At 39.2% G+C, this 15,269-nt stretch overlaps 1 protein-coding gene across 1 annotated transcript; it reads right to left on the bottom strand.

Moving 5' to 3' along the window:
• Positions 1–14,492: 14,492 nt before the first annotated feature.
• LOC138901395 (uncharacterized) lies at positions 14,493–14,819 on the bottom strand. Its single transcript, XM_070189155.1, has one exon. The coding sequence runs from the start codon at positions 14,817–14,819 to the stop codon at positions 14,493–14,495; it is 327 nt and encodes a 108-aa protein (XP_070045256.1).
• Between the last annotated feature and the right edge of the window lie 450 nt (positions 14,820–15,269).

Here is a 15,269-nt window from a genome sequence, read left to right on the forward strand (position 1 = left end):
AGAAAACTCTGCCAGTGGTAGAAACTGATCCCGTGATCCTGTAAAATTAATGACACATGCACATAACCCACACTGCATCAAATCTCCTCAAGGTCTATGGAATCCCTACTACAAAATCCATAGTGATGCACTTCCACTTCCACTCCAAAATATCAAGCCTCTGAACCAAACCACCAGGTCTCTGATGCTCATACTTCACCTGCTTAGAGTTCAAACATCGAGCAACATACTCAACAATATATCTCTTCATCCTCTACCACCAATAGTGCTATCTCAAATCATGATACATCTTTGCAGCCCCCGGATGAATGGAATACTGCGAACTATGGGCCTTCTCAAGAATCAACTCTCGTAATCCATCCGCATTTGGAATACAGATCCGACGTTATAGCCTCTATACCCAATGATCACCAATAGTAATCTCCTTGGAATCACCGTGCTACATAGTGTCCCTTAAGATAAGCAAGTGGGGATCATCATACTGATGCAACTTGATGCGCTCAAGCAAGGACGACCGCGATATAACACAAGCGAGAATCCTGTTGGACTCTAAAATATCTAGCCTCACAAATTGATTGCCAAAGCCTAAACATCCAATGCTAACGGTCTCTCCCCAACTGGAATATAAGCAAGACTCCCCATACTCTCAGCCTTCATAGTCAAAGCATCGGCCACCAAATTAGGCTTTCCTGGATGATAAAGAATGGTGATATCATAGTCTTTTAGTATCTCTAACCACCTTTGTTGCCTCAAGCTTAGATCCTTTTGCCTGAATAATTGCTGGAGACTCCTGTGATCTATGAACTCCTTACAAGACACGCCATAAAGATAATACTTTCGAATCTTAACCGCGTGAATAATGGCTGCCAACTCAAAATGGTGTACTAGGTAGTTCTTCTCATGGGGCTTCAACTAGCGTGAAGCATAAGTAATCACTCTACTCTCCTGCATCAACACACATCCAATGCCAATCCGTGAAGCATCATAATAGAATGTATAAGAGCCCGATATTGAATGTAAAACCAAAACTGGAGTTGTAGTCAAGGCAGTCTTGAGCATCTGAAAGCTCCCCTCACACTCATCATACCACCTGAATGGGGCACGCTTCTGCGTCAATCTAGTCAATGGGGTTGCTCCGCTCCACAAACCGACGATGATACCCAGCCAACTTAATGAAACTCTAGATATCAGTAGTAGTAGACGAGTCTTGGTTAACTCTGAACTACCTCAATCTTCTTCAGATCCACCTTAATACCCTCACTAGAAATTACATGACCTAATAAAACCACCGAGCCGAGCCAAAACTCACGCTTGGAGAATTTTGCATATAACTTCTTCTCCCTCAAAGTCTGGAGCACGATCCTCAAATGTTGCTCATGATTCTCTCAGCTGCGAGAATACACAAATATATCATTAATGAAAACTATGATAAAGGAATCAAGATAGGGTTGAAATACGATGTTCATCAAGTGCATAAAGGCTGTTGGGGCATTGGTCAACCCAAAAGACATCACCAAAAACTCATAGTGACCACATCGGTCATGAAAGTTGTCTTCAGAATATATGAAACCTGGATCTTCAACTGATGGTACCTCAATCTCAAATCAATCTTCGAGAATACCCTAGCACCCTAAAGCTGATCAAATAAATCATAAATGTGCGGTAGTGGGTACTTGTTCTTGATAGTAACCTTTTTCAGCTACTTGTAGTCAATTCACGTCCTCATAGAACCATCTTTCTTCTTAACAAATAGCACAGGTGCACCCTAAGGTGACATACTAGACTTGATAAAACCCTTATCAAACAACTCCAATAACTATTCCTTCAACTCCACTGGTGCAATGCGATATGGTGGAATTGAGATGGGCTGAGTGCCCAACACGAAATCAATACCAAAGTGAATATCTCTGTCTGGTGGCAAGCCTAACAGGTCATCAGGAAACACGTCCGAGAACTCCCTCACTACTAGAACTGACTCAATAGTAGGAGTATCAGTACTAAGATCCCTCACAAAGGCGAAGTATGCCAAATACTCCTTCTCAACCATCCGTTAAGCCTTCAAATATGAAATCACTCTACTAGGAGTGTGACTAAGAGAACCTCTCCACTCAAGCATAGGCAAATCCTACATCGCCAACATCATGCTCTCAGCATGACAGCCAAGAATATCATGGTACGGAGATAGCCAATACATGCCCAAAATCACCTCAAAATAAACTACGCTAAGTAGTAAAAGACTCTGGTCTCATAACCCCCAATGGTGACCACATATGACCAATATACACGATCCACCATAATAGAATCACCCACTGATGTAGATACATGAACACACATATCTAAAGAATCATGAAGCATATCCAAATAATAAGCAAAATAAGATGACACGTAAGAGTAAGTGGAACTAGGGTCAAATAACATTGAAGCATCCCTATGGCACACTAAAACAATACACATGATCACGGTGTTGGAAGAAACTACCTCTGGCCTAGAAGGAAATGCATAGCAACTAGCTTGACCACTGCCTGACCAACCTCCCCCTCTAGGGCGGCCTCGAACTGATTGAGCCCCACCCCTAGATGGTTGTGCGGGTGTTGTAGCTGATGGTGCTGATATCATAGGTTGCAAGCTCTACTGTGGGACTTTATTAAGAAGTCTGGGGCAATCCCTCTTGAGATGCCTCAAGTCCCCACACTCGTAACAACCCCTCCTATAAGGCTGCTGACCCTGATGACCTGAAGAACAACCTGTGTTACCCTAAGCAGATGGAGCACGATAAGAAGTCTGTGCCAGCAGCACACTGAATGATGACTGAACTAGGAGAGCACTATATGAATTGTGGTAAACTGAAGAACCACGAGGAATATGACAAGTGGCTTGAGCGGGCCTAAAAGGATGACCTATGCGGTATTATGACTAGCCTCCAAGTAAGGCACTGCTTAAACCACCTGAACCATAGGGCCTCTTGGCCTCCAGCTACTCCCGCTCAAGCCTGCAAACCTGCTCGAAATGTCTAGAAATCTCAACCACCTGGTAAAGCCTAGCATCTGCCTCAGCCTCCCAAGATAAACTGTAATGTAGACCGTAGTTGAGGCCATCAATGAACCTCATGATCTTCTCCCTCTCACTAGGAACTAACCATACTGCATGTCATGCCAAATTTGTAAATCTCATCTCATACTGGGTCACAGTCATACCCTCCTGGCGTAGCTGCTCAAACTCCCTACGCAACTCCTCTCTGCGAGTTTGTGGGACAAATCTCTCTAAGAAGAGAACTGAGAACTCATGCCATGTAAGTGGTGATGCGCCAGCTGACCTGCCTGACTCATACGTCTGCCACAACCTGTAGGTTGCCCCTCTCAGCTAAAAAGTAGTAAAGACTACTCCACTAGTGTCCACAATACCCGTTGTGCGAAGAATCCGATGATAACGATCCAGAAACCCTGAGCATCCTCTGACTCACCTCTACTGAACTCGGGAGGATCAATCCTCTTAAACTGCTCTAACCTCTTTTGCTCCTGATCAGTTATAGGGGGACCAGCCTCGGCCCGAGCAACAACAACTGGCTAAACTGAAAACACTCCTGGTGTCTGATAACCCTTAGCAAGTTGCTCAGGTGTACGGGCGGCGAGAGTCTGGGCGCCTCCCCTAGCTTGAGACAAGCCCGTGCACTCACTAAATATCTGAGCCAAAGCCTCTTGAAGGCCAGGTATAACAATAGGTATCGTCGGTTATTGAGCTAGTCTCATCGGCTCAATAGTATCCGGAACCTACTCCTCCACTAGAGCAACTGGTGACTACGCACGTGCTGTTCTAGCTATAGTCCAAGCCCCACCTCGACCTCTACCTCAGCCCCGGCACCTCGCGTCCCTTCCTAGCTGTACTGGTGCCTATACGCCCGATCTAGCTAAACGTTTCCTCACCATCTGTGAGATAATAGAAGAGTAAATGTTCAATCTTTGGAAATAACAAATCCGCACGACAAGAATTCAAGAAAGTGAAGTTCCTAACAGTTTGGTAGCCTCGCGAAGATAAGTATAGACGTCTCTGTACCGATTCGCAAGACTCTACTAAAATTGCTCATGACCCATAGAACCTATGAACCTAGGCTCTGATACCATCTTGTCATGATCCAAAACTACCAACCGGTTGTATGGCACCTAACTTACTTGCTAGGCAAGCCAAACATAACAAAAATAAAATATAAATACTAAATCAACTGGAATAGTATAGGACTAAGGCTAATTATCATAAACACAATGTCGATACATAACAAATTTCCATAAATGGTAAATACTGAGTCGTGAGCTCTAAAACAGAAATACAAATTTGAAAATACCAAATGACAGTACTGTCCAAATGAAAGACAATAGTACAAAAGTGAAAGGAGACACCAAGACTGTGGTCGAGAATGCAGCTCTACCTCGTCCCTCGGATGACAACTCAGAAGCAAGCTTTGGCTAATGGTGGCTCGGCCCAGCACATGAATCTGCACAATTAAGTGTAGAGTGTAGTATGAGTACAACCGATCTCATGTACTCAGCAAGTATCATAACTAACCTCGATGAGGAAATTGAAGCAAGAATTATAAATGATACTCGCTATAACCTATACAATTCATAAATCCAACAAGTACAGATCAATAACATGATCAAGTCATAAATCACAGAAAGAACGACCTTGGTGCGCACAATGAATTAACATACTTTGATAGGTCAACAATCCATCATATAAAGAAGATATGCAAATAAATCAGGTAAAAAGTGAAGGAAATTACTAGTAAAGAAGAAATGCAATAACCAATCAATCACTGGCCAGCTTTCTTTGAAATATTCATAACCGTACAATACCACTTATCAGTTTTCCTCAATCCAAGTATACACCATCAAGAAGAAACATGAGAGGGTGACCCTAGGGTGATGAATCCATATCCACACGATGCACGGCGTAGTCACGTGCAATAATCATAATCCGCCGGGCATGGCTACATCACAATATCATAATCCTCTCGGCGTTGTCACAGGCTCAATATCATAATCTGCCTAGTGTGTTCACATGCTACCAGTCCAAACCAAATCACACAGAAAGAAGATATACAAGAATATATGTACATGATCAATGAATATCAAATTTCATACTCCTGGACTGGTATAAGGGACATGCTAAAGTGTATGCATGTGCAAAGTGTGCTATCATAGCTCAATTCAGGTAAGTCCATCACAAAATAGCTATTATCTAGTTAAATAAGGAGATTAACCTCTTTGGATCCTCGAAAATAGTACAAATAGCTAACAAAAGGAGTACAAACAGGAGAAAACATCACATCATGAAGGTTAACGAACAATTCAAAGCATAATATAGCCTAAGCACTATCCCAAGCATGGATAAATACCTGGTGCATGCACTTGGGCTCAAGCCCACACATGTGCACCAAACAAGAAGTAACTATCACAAATAACTCAAGAAACTAGTTCCTCAACCAAGTTTAGGTAGGATACTTAACTCACACAAGCCAAATCAATCCTCCAATAAGCCCTTCCTGCGTGAATCAACCTTTGGATGGCTCAAATGTAGCCAAAATAACTTAATATCATCAATAAAAGCCATAGATCTTGAATCAACTAAGAAAAGTCAACCCCGGGCTCGCACTCTAAACCTGGCCAAATTCAAATATTCCTAACACGCACTCTGTTACGAGTCCAAATATATGTGTTTCATCCAATTCCAACCTCAAACCGACCCTCAAATAATCAAATCTTACTCTCCAAAATCATAGTCCAAAAACTTACAAATTCCAACTTTAATTCATGTAAATTAGGTGTAATAATCTGTTGGTAATCAATAGTTGTCATCAAAATAAAGTAAGGATCACTTACCCCTTCAATTGTGATGAAAATGTAACACCCCAAAAAATTTCGAAGTACTTAAGCGCTATTAAGAAAGTTGATATGCGCTAATTATATTATTTTGTGTGTAGACAAGGGCTAATATAAGAATTATATCAATTAATCATGATAATATATGTATAAGTTGCATTAAGAGTGGTTTATGGTCTAAGAAAAGCCCCAAGGCTAAGTCAAGTTGAAACGTTTATGATGGGATAAAGTTTCAAGTGAGTTCGCATAAGACCTAATTTCAAACGGGAATACCTCTCTTGATATGAAGAGTTATATGGTGTATTACCTATAAAAAGAAATATCTATTTGTTTAGTTTCTAAGGCTTCAAACCGTTCATCATTTGGACACTCCTACAAGAAGTTATGACCAAATTACCAAAGGCTGTATCTGTGATCAATTTCGCGACCGCAAAACGGTTCTGCGGACCGCATACGCATCGCAAAGTGGAGCAGAGATGGGCAGATTTTTTTTAAAAATATTATGTTGTCACATAATTGATTATGCTATAGCATAATTGATTATGCTGCAATTCTGCTGCCCACAAAACGATTATGCTATAGCATAACTGCACCACATAATTGACTACGGGGGTCATTTTTGGAAATTTTTTTATCCGATCCAATTTTGATATAAGGCCTTAGGGGGTCATTTTAGAAGGTAAAATGTGATTTTGTAGAGAGAGGAGAGAGAAAGAGAAGACCTAGCTGTTTTGTTCATCAATTCTTGCTCAAGGCTTGAAGATTTTACAAGATCTTAATCTAATAGGTAAGATTCTACTCCCTAGCCCTAAATTTCGGGATTTTGATTAAAAGTAGGTCATGAGAAGTATGATTCTTGGGTGTGAGAGTATTATGTGTATATATATGTACCAATAAATTTTGATGGGAGATTGTTGAGCTTAAATAAGTAAAGATTGAGTTGTGGAATGAAGAAAATCTTGTAGAAGAACCTTGTAGTTAAATTTGCACACCTAATGTTTGATAAAATGCTCAAATGAGCTGAGATCATGAATATCTTCCTAATATTGGTTCAATTCTGTTATGTCTCAAAATAGATTGGGATTGCTAGAATATTTGGAACATTGTAGTATATTAAGGAAATCTCAAAGCGAGGTATGTTGGCTAAACTTCTTTCATAGAATTGAATTCCATGATGTTCTTGTAAGTCCCAAGTTATTCTTTATAAATCAATTATTCCAAATAAGCTTTGTGTTGAAAGGTATGTATTAAAAATATATTTCGGATGCTCTTATCATATGATGTTATCCTTCGGGAATGTGTTCAAAGCATGAGTTGGGTATAAAAATATTATGACTCCAAGTAGTGTTTCAAGTGAAGGCTATTATGCCAAATTGTGTAAAAAGTCTCAATGTACATAAGACTCTTATTTGATCATAGGTGTACTAAAAGTCGTGATTTGAGATTCTTTGTTGTCGATAATCTATAAAGATACTTGAAAGTGAAAGTAGTGAGTTGGAGATATAAAGTGTAGACACCGTGCCAATAATGAAAGTTATGATTGTGGCCAATAAAGCCAATGAAATGAAATGATGTGTGAAATATGATGATGAGTATTGAAAGTAATGAAATGAAAGTATGGAATATAAGATACGGCCACCGTGCCATGAATGAAGAATAACATGTATGGCAAAAAGGGAGCTAATAAAATAATGATGTTGTAAGTAATTGAAAGTATTAATGAAGTGATAGTATGAACATGAAATGTGGTTGTTCGCCTAAATAAGAATGATGAGGTGTTGTATGTCCCAATTGTTTCAACTATAGTTGTATGCTTCTGAAATAATGTATGTAAATGACTTTGATGTTAAGTCCTCAAGAATCATGAACATAGCTAATGACCTCAAGATGTCAAGTGAGTGAATAATGAGATGGAAGGGAGATGTCCTATGCTAAATGATGATGAACCTTAAGAAAAGAAATTAGGCTTATGTGCCATTGAAATTGACTTATTGATTCACCATGCATGTGCTAATGTAATGTGCTATGTTTCTCCATGATGGGCATGAACATGAAGTGTTCCAATGATCCGGGAACTTACGACCTTAATGAAATGTTAATCATGTCTCTTTGAGTTTATACATGGTTATATGCATAATGATGTGTTATGAACCCTATGGACGGTCTATAAAACGCATAGGTATATCATGTTATGAAATCCTATGGAAGGTCTATGAAACACATAGGTATATTTTGTTATGAAATCCTGTGGACGGTCTATGAAACGCATAGGTGTATTGTGTTAGGAAATCATGTGGACGGCCTATGAAACGCATAGGTATATTGTGTTATGAAATCCTGTGGACGGTCTATGAAATGCATAGGTATATTTTGTTATGAAATTCTGTGGACGGTCTATGAAATGCATAGGTGTATTATGTTATGAAATCCTGTGGACGACCTATGAAACACATAGGTATATTGTGTTATGAAATCCTGTGGACGGTATATGAAACGCATAGGTATATTGTGTTATGAAATCCTATGAACGGTCTATGAAACGCACAGGTGTATTGTGTAAGTAAACACTGTGAACGGTCTATGAAATGCACAAGTGTATTGTGTAAGTAAAAGCTATGAATGGTCAATGAAACGCACAGTGTATTGTGTAAGTAAACATTGTGAACGGTCTATGAAATGCACAGGTGTATCGTATGGTATATGTGAATCCTATGAACGGTCTATGAAATGTATAGGGGTAAGATAAGAGAGGGATATGGACGGACAAGTAAGACGCATTGTCAACGCAGACATTATGAGCCATTTTCATTGGCCTTGTTTGTACATGTTGTTTCAATTACTTAATATTATGTGTTCCGCATATAGATCATATGGCTCGGTTGACCCTAAAAGAAGTTTAGAATAATACAAGTATAATAAGGCTTGATATTTCAACCTACACGATGTTTTGTAGTCTTTTAATGTACTTTAATGAAAGAAATATGAAATGCTATGATTGATATAAAAACAAAGGGTTTGATGTCTCGAATAAGACAGCCTAGCCGATCAGGTCGTGATCGGACTCCGTGATGATAGGACGGTGGTATTGGTATTGTGAATAATGGTATTGTGAACAATGGTATATTGGTGCTAAGAATCACTAATCTGAAATTATGGGAATTTACGTGACACTTGATGTTTTGGTATTGATCGAGACTTTCATTGATTTTGTGATTATTCCTCCTTGTAATATTAATTATTCTATGGAGAGGGTGTTTAATTATACATACTAGTACTATTCGACGCTACTAACGTCCCTTTTGCCCGGGGCACTGCATCTTTTAATGGATGCATGTATACTTCTACAGGATGATATGGATCTTTGGTAGGGATCTTCTGTGCATCCGATTATGGTGAGCCCGCTACAATTCCCGTGGGCATTCGAGTCTAGTTGGTATTATGTACTTAGGTATCTATTGTCATAGAAGCTCCATGTGCACTGTGGGTCATGTACTTAAGTTTTGAGTTTCGTCATGTATTTATGTTCACAGATATTTATGAAGTTATGTACCCATCACGAGTGAAAAAGAAAAGAAAAAAATATTATGGGCCATTGAGCCAAATGTATTAAATATGAAAGTCATGATCTAATTATGTTTTGATAAATCATGCATGAGTTATGATGAGAGGTTGATGTACCTTAGGCTTGCTCGACTGGGTTCACTCGGTTGAGTGCCGGTCGCGCTCCTCGAGTTCGGGGTGTGACAGAAAAGCCCTCAAAAAATCGCTTCCGACCAAGCTCCACACTTATAAAAAATTAAAAAAATGACCAAACCCCCGATATAAGTATTCTGTCCAGAAAAATCACATATGAGGTCCACAGTGCCGCATCTACGATACCGCATCTGCGAAAAATCCATCGCAGATGCAGAACCCACTTACTCTCCAACAAGCCACTTCTGCGGACACCAAGCCATATCTGCAAGTTCCAAATGACATAATGGACCCACCTCAACTCTCGAAACCAAAATCTGAACCCGGTATCAACAAAGTCAACCCTCGGTCAAACCTATCAACCTTCAAAACCTTGAACTTTCCATCTTTCCCTAGTTCAAGCCAAAATGACCTAAGAACCTCCAAATCTAAATACGGGCATACGCCTAAGTCGAAAATCACAATACAAGGTTTTTGAAACCATCAAAACTCCATTTCGGGGTCGTCTATGTTACATCCCATATTTTCGTACGTAAAAGTATGTCTCAAGTCATTGATATATGCTTGGAAATAAGATCCTCTTTGAAAGTATATAAAATAAGTTAATCGTGTTACCTTGGAGGTTACAAATATTTAATATCATGAACTGCAAGTACCAAGAGGGTTAGAAGGTTTAGAATCTAAACGAATTGAGAAAAATATGTTTCGTCAAAAGTCGGCAAGTTGGGAATGTTATAACCCGTACTTTGGGGTGATACTAGGGTTATTAACATTATAGGAAGGTGATTTTATGAGGTATTTTATTCGTATGATATTCATATGTTGAGTTTTGAAGTCAAGCGAGTTGTGAAACAAAAGTCGACGAAAGGTCATCACAGGATATGTTCATAAATACGCTGAAAATTAGGTCAAATGTAGCTAAGCTTTTATATCAATTTAATAGGAATTACTAGGTGATGTATACATGACATTGAATATCTATGAGTCTGGTTTTCAACAAATTAAACCATTTGTCAATACGACATCGGAGTAGAGAGATATTCACGTTTTCGCGAGACTGCGCAAGCAGCTTCTTTGGGATCCACAAAGTCAGTGGAAAAGTCCAGCTCCTATTTAAGTCAATTTTAACTTGTTTTAACTCATTTTTCTCGATCAAAACAGTTCCTAAACCCTCATAGATTCCCTCCAATCAGTCTCCATAATTCTGGAGTGAAAACAAAAGACAATAACATGAATTCAACGCTAGAAATCATGTGGTACTTGCTAGATCGTAGTTCTTCATCTTGTGGTTGTTTCGGAAGATTGTTCCAAGTAAAATGACTTCGGATTTGGACAGATTCTTGTTGTTTAAGGTAGGATTAAATATCTCACATGGTTCTAGAGCAAAACCAAAGGGAAAGAACACAAAACAAGTGTTGAAAACTTGCGGAACTAGTGCAACCAAGTCCTTCCTTACTATTGATGATTTGATGGTTTATTCAAGGTGAAGTAAGTTAATGAACAAAAGGCTATTGGAAAATTTGAGGTAAGTTTCATCTTCCATAACCTAATCTTATGTTTGTACAAGTGTTGGGTTGAATTTTGTTGGAGTATTCTCAAAGAAACTAGTAACTATGAAACTTGAAATTCAGCTATGTTGTGTTGGCTAGTTTTACGTGATTTAAGACACCAAATGGCATTTTAAAGGTATGGATAGCATGGTGGGGATGTGGATAAGTGAATATAAAGATTATTGTTCTAAAACATGTTGAATTCAAACTATAAACGACCCTACAAAGTTAGGCACATAAGTTGTTCGATAAAATGATTATATGAACTTCCCTATAGAATATGAAGTCGATATTGATACCAATCCTTTATATAATATAGATTACCATCCGTAAGAGGTGCGAGGACTTGTGTAACATTTGTATCTTCATAGATAAAGTATGTTAAGGCTAATCCTTCCTTCTTTTGGTATGATTCAAGTAACAAAACGTAAACGCAATGCTATTGTATAAATGATTATACTCTCAGTAGTTAAGGATGTCTACATTATTCATTTATGTAAAATATATTTCAAAGCATGTCAAGTATGCTCTTAAGTATCTATTGAGGCATATAATACAGATGTTAATGTTCATAACGTAATATTATATGCATCTTTATTTACCACCGAGCTACGACCAGTCGGGTAGTTATGCATTTACTACCGAGCTACGGCTGATTGGGCAGTTACACATTTACCACCAAGATACGGCCGGTTGGGAAGTTACCACCGGTTGGGAAGTTATGTATCGTTATTTACCACCATTTGGGAAAACACGTATTTACCACTGAGCTACGACCGGTCGGGCAATTACCACTGATCAGTTGGGCAGTCACGTTACGATATGGATAATAGTCCCAAAGAAAGGAAATAAATAAATAAGTATAATTAGTATGCATATCATGGCCCTCAATGATAGTCATAGAAAGATTGAGTTCAGCCGATTCGGCCTATGCATGTTCTAGTTTTCGCCGAACAATCATGAGTTATAGAGTGGTTCACTCGGGCCAGTACAGCAACGAGTTCTAGCCATGCTCCCCAGGTTGGGGCGTGACAAAGTGGTATCAAAGCAGGTTGTGTCCTAGGGAGTCTACAAAGTCGTGTCTAGTAGAGTCTCACTTATAGGTGTGTTGCACGCCACACTTATAATTGAGAGGCTAGAGGGCATTTAGGAAATGTGACCCTTCTTTCATTTCCAGATCGTGCGATTAAAGATGAGTTATAAGAAGTCGATATGAAGCTTCTGCCAGATTGTGTATGCACCAAAGGTGCAAGTATTATAGTTGAGATTTAAGGTGAGGATGTAAATTCCACATATATGGAAGGGAAGTTGTGAAAGCGACAGGAGATACGATGTGAGATTTAAAGGTTAATAAGGTAAAGGTGAAGAAGGTACGAGATACTCATGTACAGAAGGTTGTGAATAGTCTAGACTTCAGATATAGTGCTAGAAGCATCATGATTCAATATCCAGAAATGATAGTGGTGTCGTCAATAGCATATCTTCCAGCCTATGGTTTTCAGGTACCGAGAGGTCTAGTTAAGAGAGTAAAGAAGAGTTAGAGACGACGTGATGTTTTTCTTGAGGTTCCAGAATAACATAAGGAAATATATGGTGCTAACAAGTTAAAGGAAGCTTGCTAGTAATATAAATAGATATGTGCAAGTCACAAGCTAAGGTATGGTAGAGCGACAAGGTTTTAGGTAGACCAAAGTAAGGCTAAGAAAAGGTAAGTGAGGAGGTGACAAAAATATGTAAGGCCTCGGGACTAAGCCCATCAAAACAAGAGAGCTGATGGTTTCTGTAATTTATAAAAAGCTCTGTATCGCTTGAATGAACTCGCAGGAGTTAAAGACTAGGAGCATTTAGAAGAGATGGAATGTTTCCATGGTGGTAGAATAAGAGTGTAAGTGTGATAAACAATAAGAGGATGATGTTTAGGAATATAGCCTTCGATTGAAGTAATGATTCAAAGAGAAGGGATTTTTTGAATTACATGGGATTAGAATACCCCGCATAAGATAAATCACGTTGAGATGCTATGAAATACGGTTATTTAGGTATAGTATTGTCCCTACGTGAACCAGACAAATAACTTCAGATGTTCCCGATGAGATGTGAGCCCTAGTGACAATGTATTACATAAGAAGTTTCAAGTTATCAGTGGTAGATTATAGATCAACATTAAGGTGAATCAACAACAGATAGATAAAAGTTCCAACGTATCAGATGAGATTAGGTTGTCATTCATAACATGAACAGTAATGAGGAAGTATTAAAGGACTTAGATTTATACATATAGGATAAACAGCAAGAGAGTAACCTGGAGTTGGGTAGAATACCTCGATAATAATAAACCGAAGTAAGTGTTATGGTATAGTATGATCTACCTAGATGCAGTAAAGACATAAGGATAAATAACCAACATTGTGAAACAGAATATAGAAACCGCCGTAAGTTCGACAAAGTACCAAGAGAAGAACTTTAGTATACCGGTAGATTCCCATAGGAACAACTTGTCATAGTTCTATATATGTTCATAAAGTGAGGCCTAGAGATTGGCTAAAAGCTGGAGGAAATGGGAGAGAATAGTGGCATAGGTGTGCGTACAAGGACAGAGTCGTACAGACTACATGACAAAAGGTAGCAACAGTTACAAGATTGGAAGAATTCTGATCACAGGTCATGGTGTGAGAAAGAGGCCTAAAGGTGGGAATGCCCTGGCCTTTGGATTTATTGATAGAACAGTTGCCTAGATGGAAAAGACAGTATTAAAGTATTCATAAGAGGTGTAGGTTAAGAGACTAATAAGCGCATCAGCCAACATTCGAGGACGAATTTTCCAAAGGAGGGAATGGTATTACAACCCATGTTTTCATACGTAAAAGTACGTCGTAAGTCAATTAATGTAAGATCGAAAATGAGATCCTCTTTGAAAGTATATAAAGTAAGTTAATCGTGTTACCTTGGAGGTTATAAATATTTAAGATCATGAACTGCAAGTACCAAGAGGGTTGGAAGGTTTAGAAGCTATACGATAACAACAACAATAACAAACCCAGTGCAATCCCACACGTAGGGTCTGGGGAGGGTAATGTGTATGCAGACCTTACCTCTACCTTAAGAAGGAAGAGAGATTATTTTCGATAGAGCTTCGGCTCAAGAATAGTGAAAAGGACACAATAAAGAAACAATATCAATGTAAAGGAAATAAGATAGCAGAACAAATAGCACATCATGTAATAGCAAAGAAACTAAAAATACGAAGCTATAAGAGAAGTGAGAAAACTACCGGCAATAATGCCACATCGTCTAATCAACAAGGAAATTGGAACAGGAGAATACAAGACTAATACTAATACTACTAGTATGACTAGAAGAGACTCTCGACTACCTGTCAACCCACAACCCTAATCCTCGACCGCCAAACCTCTCTATCGAGGGTCATGTCCTTGGTAAGCTGAAGTAGTATCATGTCCTGCCTAATCACCTCTCCCCAATACTTCTTAGACCTCTCTCTACCTCTCCTCTGACCTTCTATGGTCAACCTCTCGCATCTCCTCACTAGGGAATCGGTATCTCTCCTCTTCACATGCCCGAACCATCTCAGCCTAGACTCCTGTAACTTGTCTTCCACAGGGGCCACATCCACCTTGTCCCTAATAACTTCATTCCTAATTCGGTCCTTCCTGGTAAGACCACACATCCATCTCATCAACGTCATCTCTGCTACTTTCATCTTGCGGATGTGAGTTTTCTTGCCCTTATGTCTCGGTGGCACATCTCTGCTACTTTCATCTTCTGGACTCCATACAACATAGTCGGCCTAACTACAACTTTGTAGATCTTGCCTTAACGTCTCAGTGGCACATTCCTATCACACAAAACACCAGACACAAGCCTCTATTTCATCCACCCCGCTCCAACACGATGTATAACATCCTCGTCAATCTCTCTGTTTCCCTGAATAACAGACCCAAGGTATTTGAAACTATCTCTCTTGGGGATGACTTATGAGTCAAGCTTCACCTCCACTTCTATTTCCTGGTCCCCACATTGAACTTGCACTCAAAGTATTCAGTTTTAGTCATACTCAACTTGAAATCTTTAGACTCCAAGGTCTGCCTCCACAGCTCCAGCCGATCGTTAACCCTGTGGCGTGTCTCATCGATTA

The sequence above is a fragment of the Nicotiana tomentosiformis genome, chromosome 11 (genome assembly GCF_000390325.3).
Source record: "Nicotiana tomentosiformis chromosome 11, ASM39032v3, whole genome shotgun sequence".
Classification (NCBI taxonomy): Eukaryota; Viridiplantae; Streptophyta; class Magnoliopsida; order Solanales; family Solanaceae; genus Nicotiana; species Nicotiana tomentosiformis.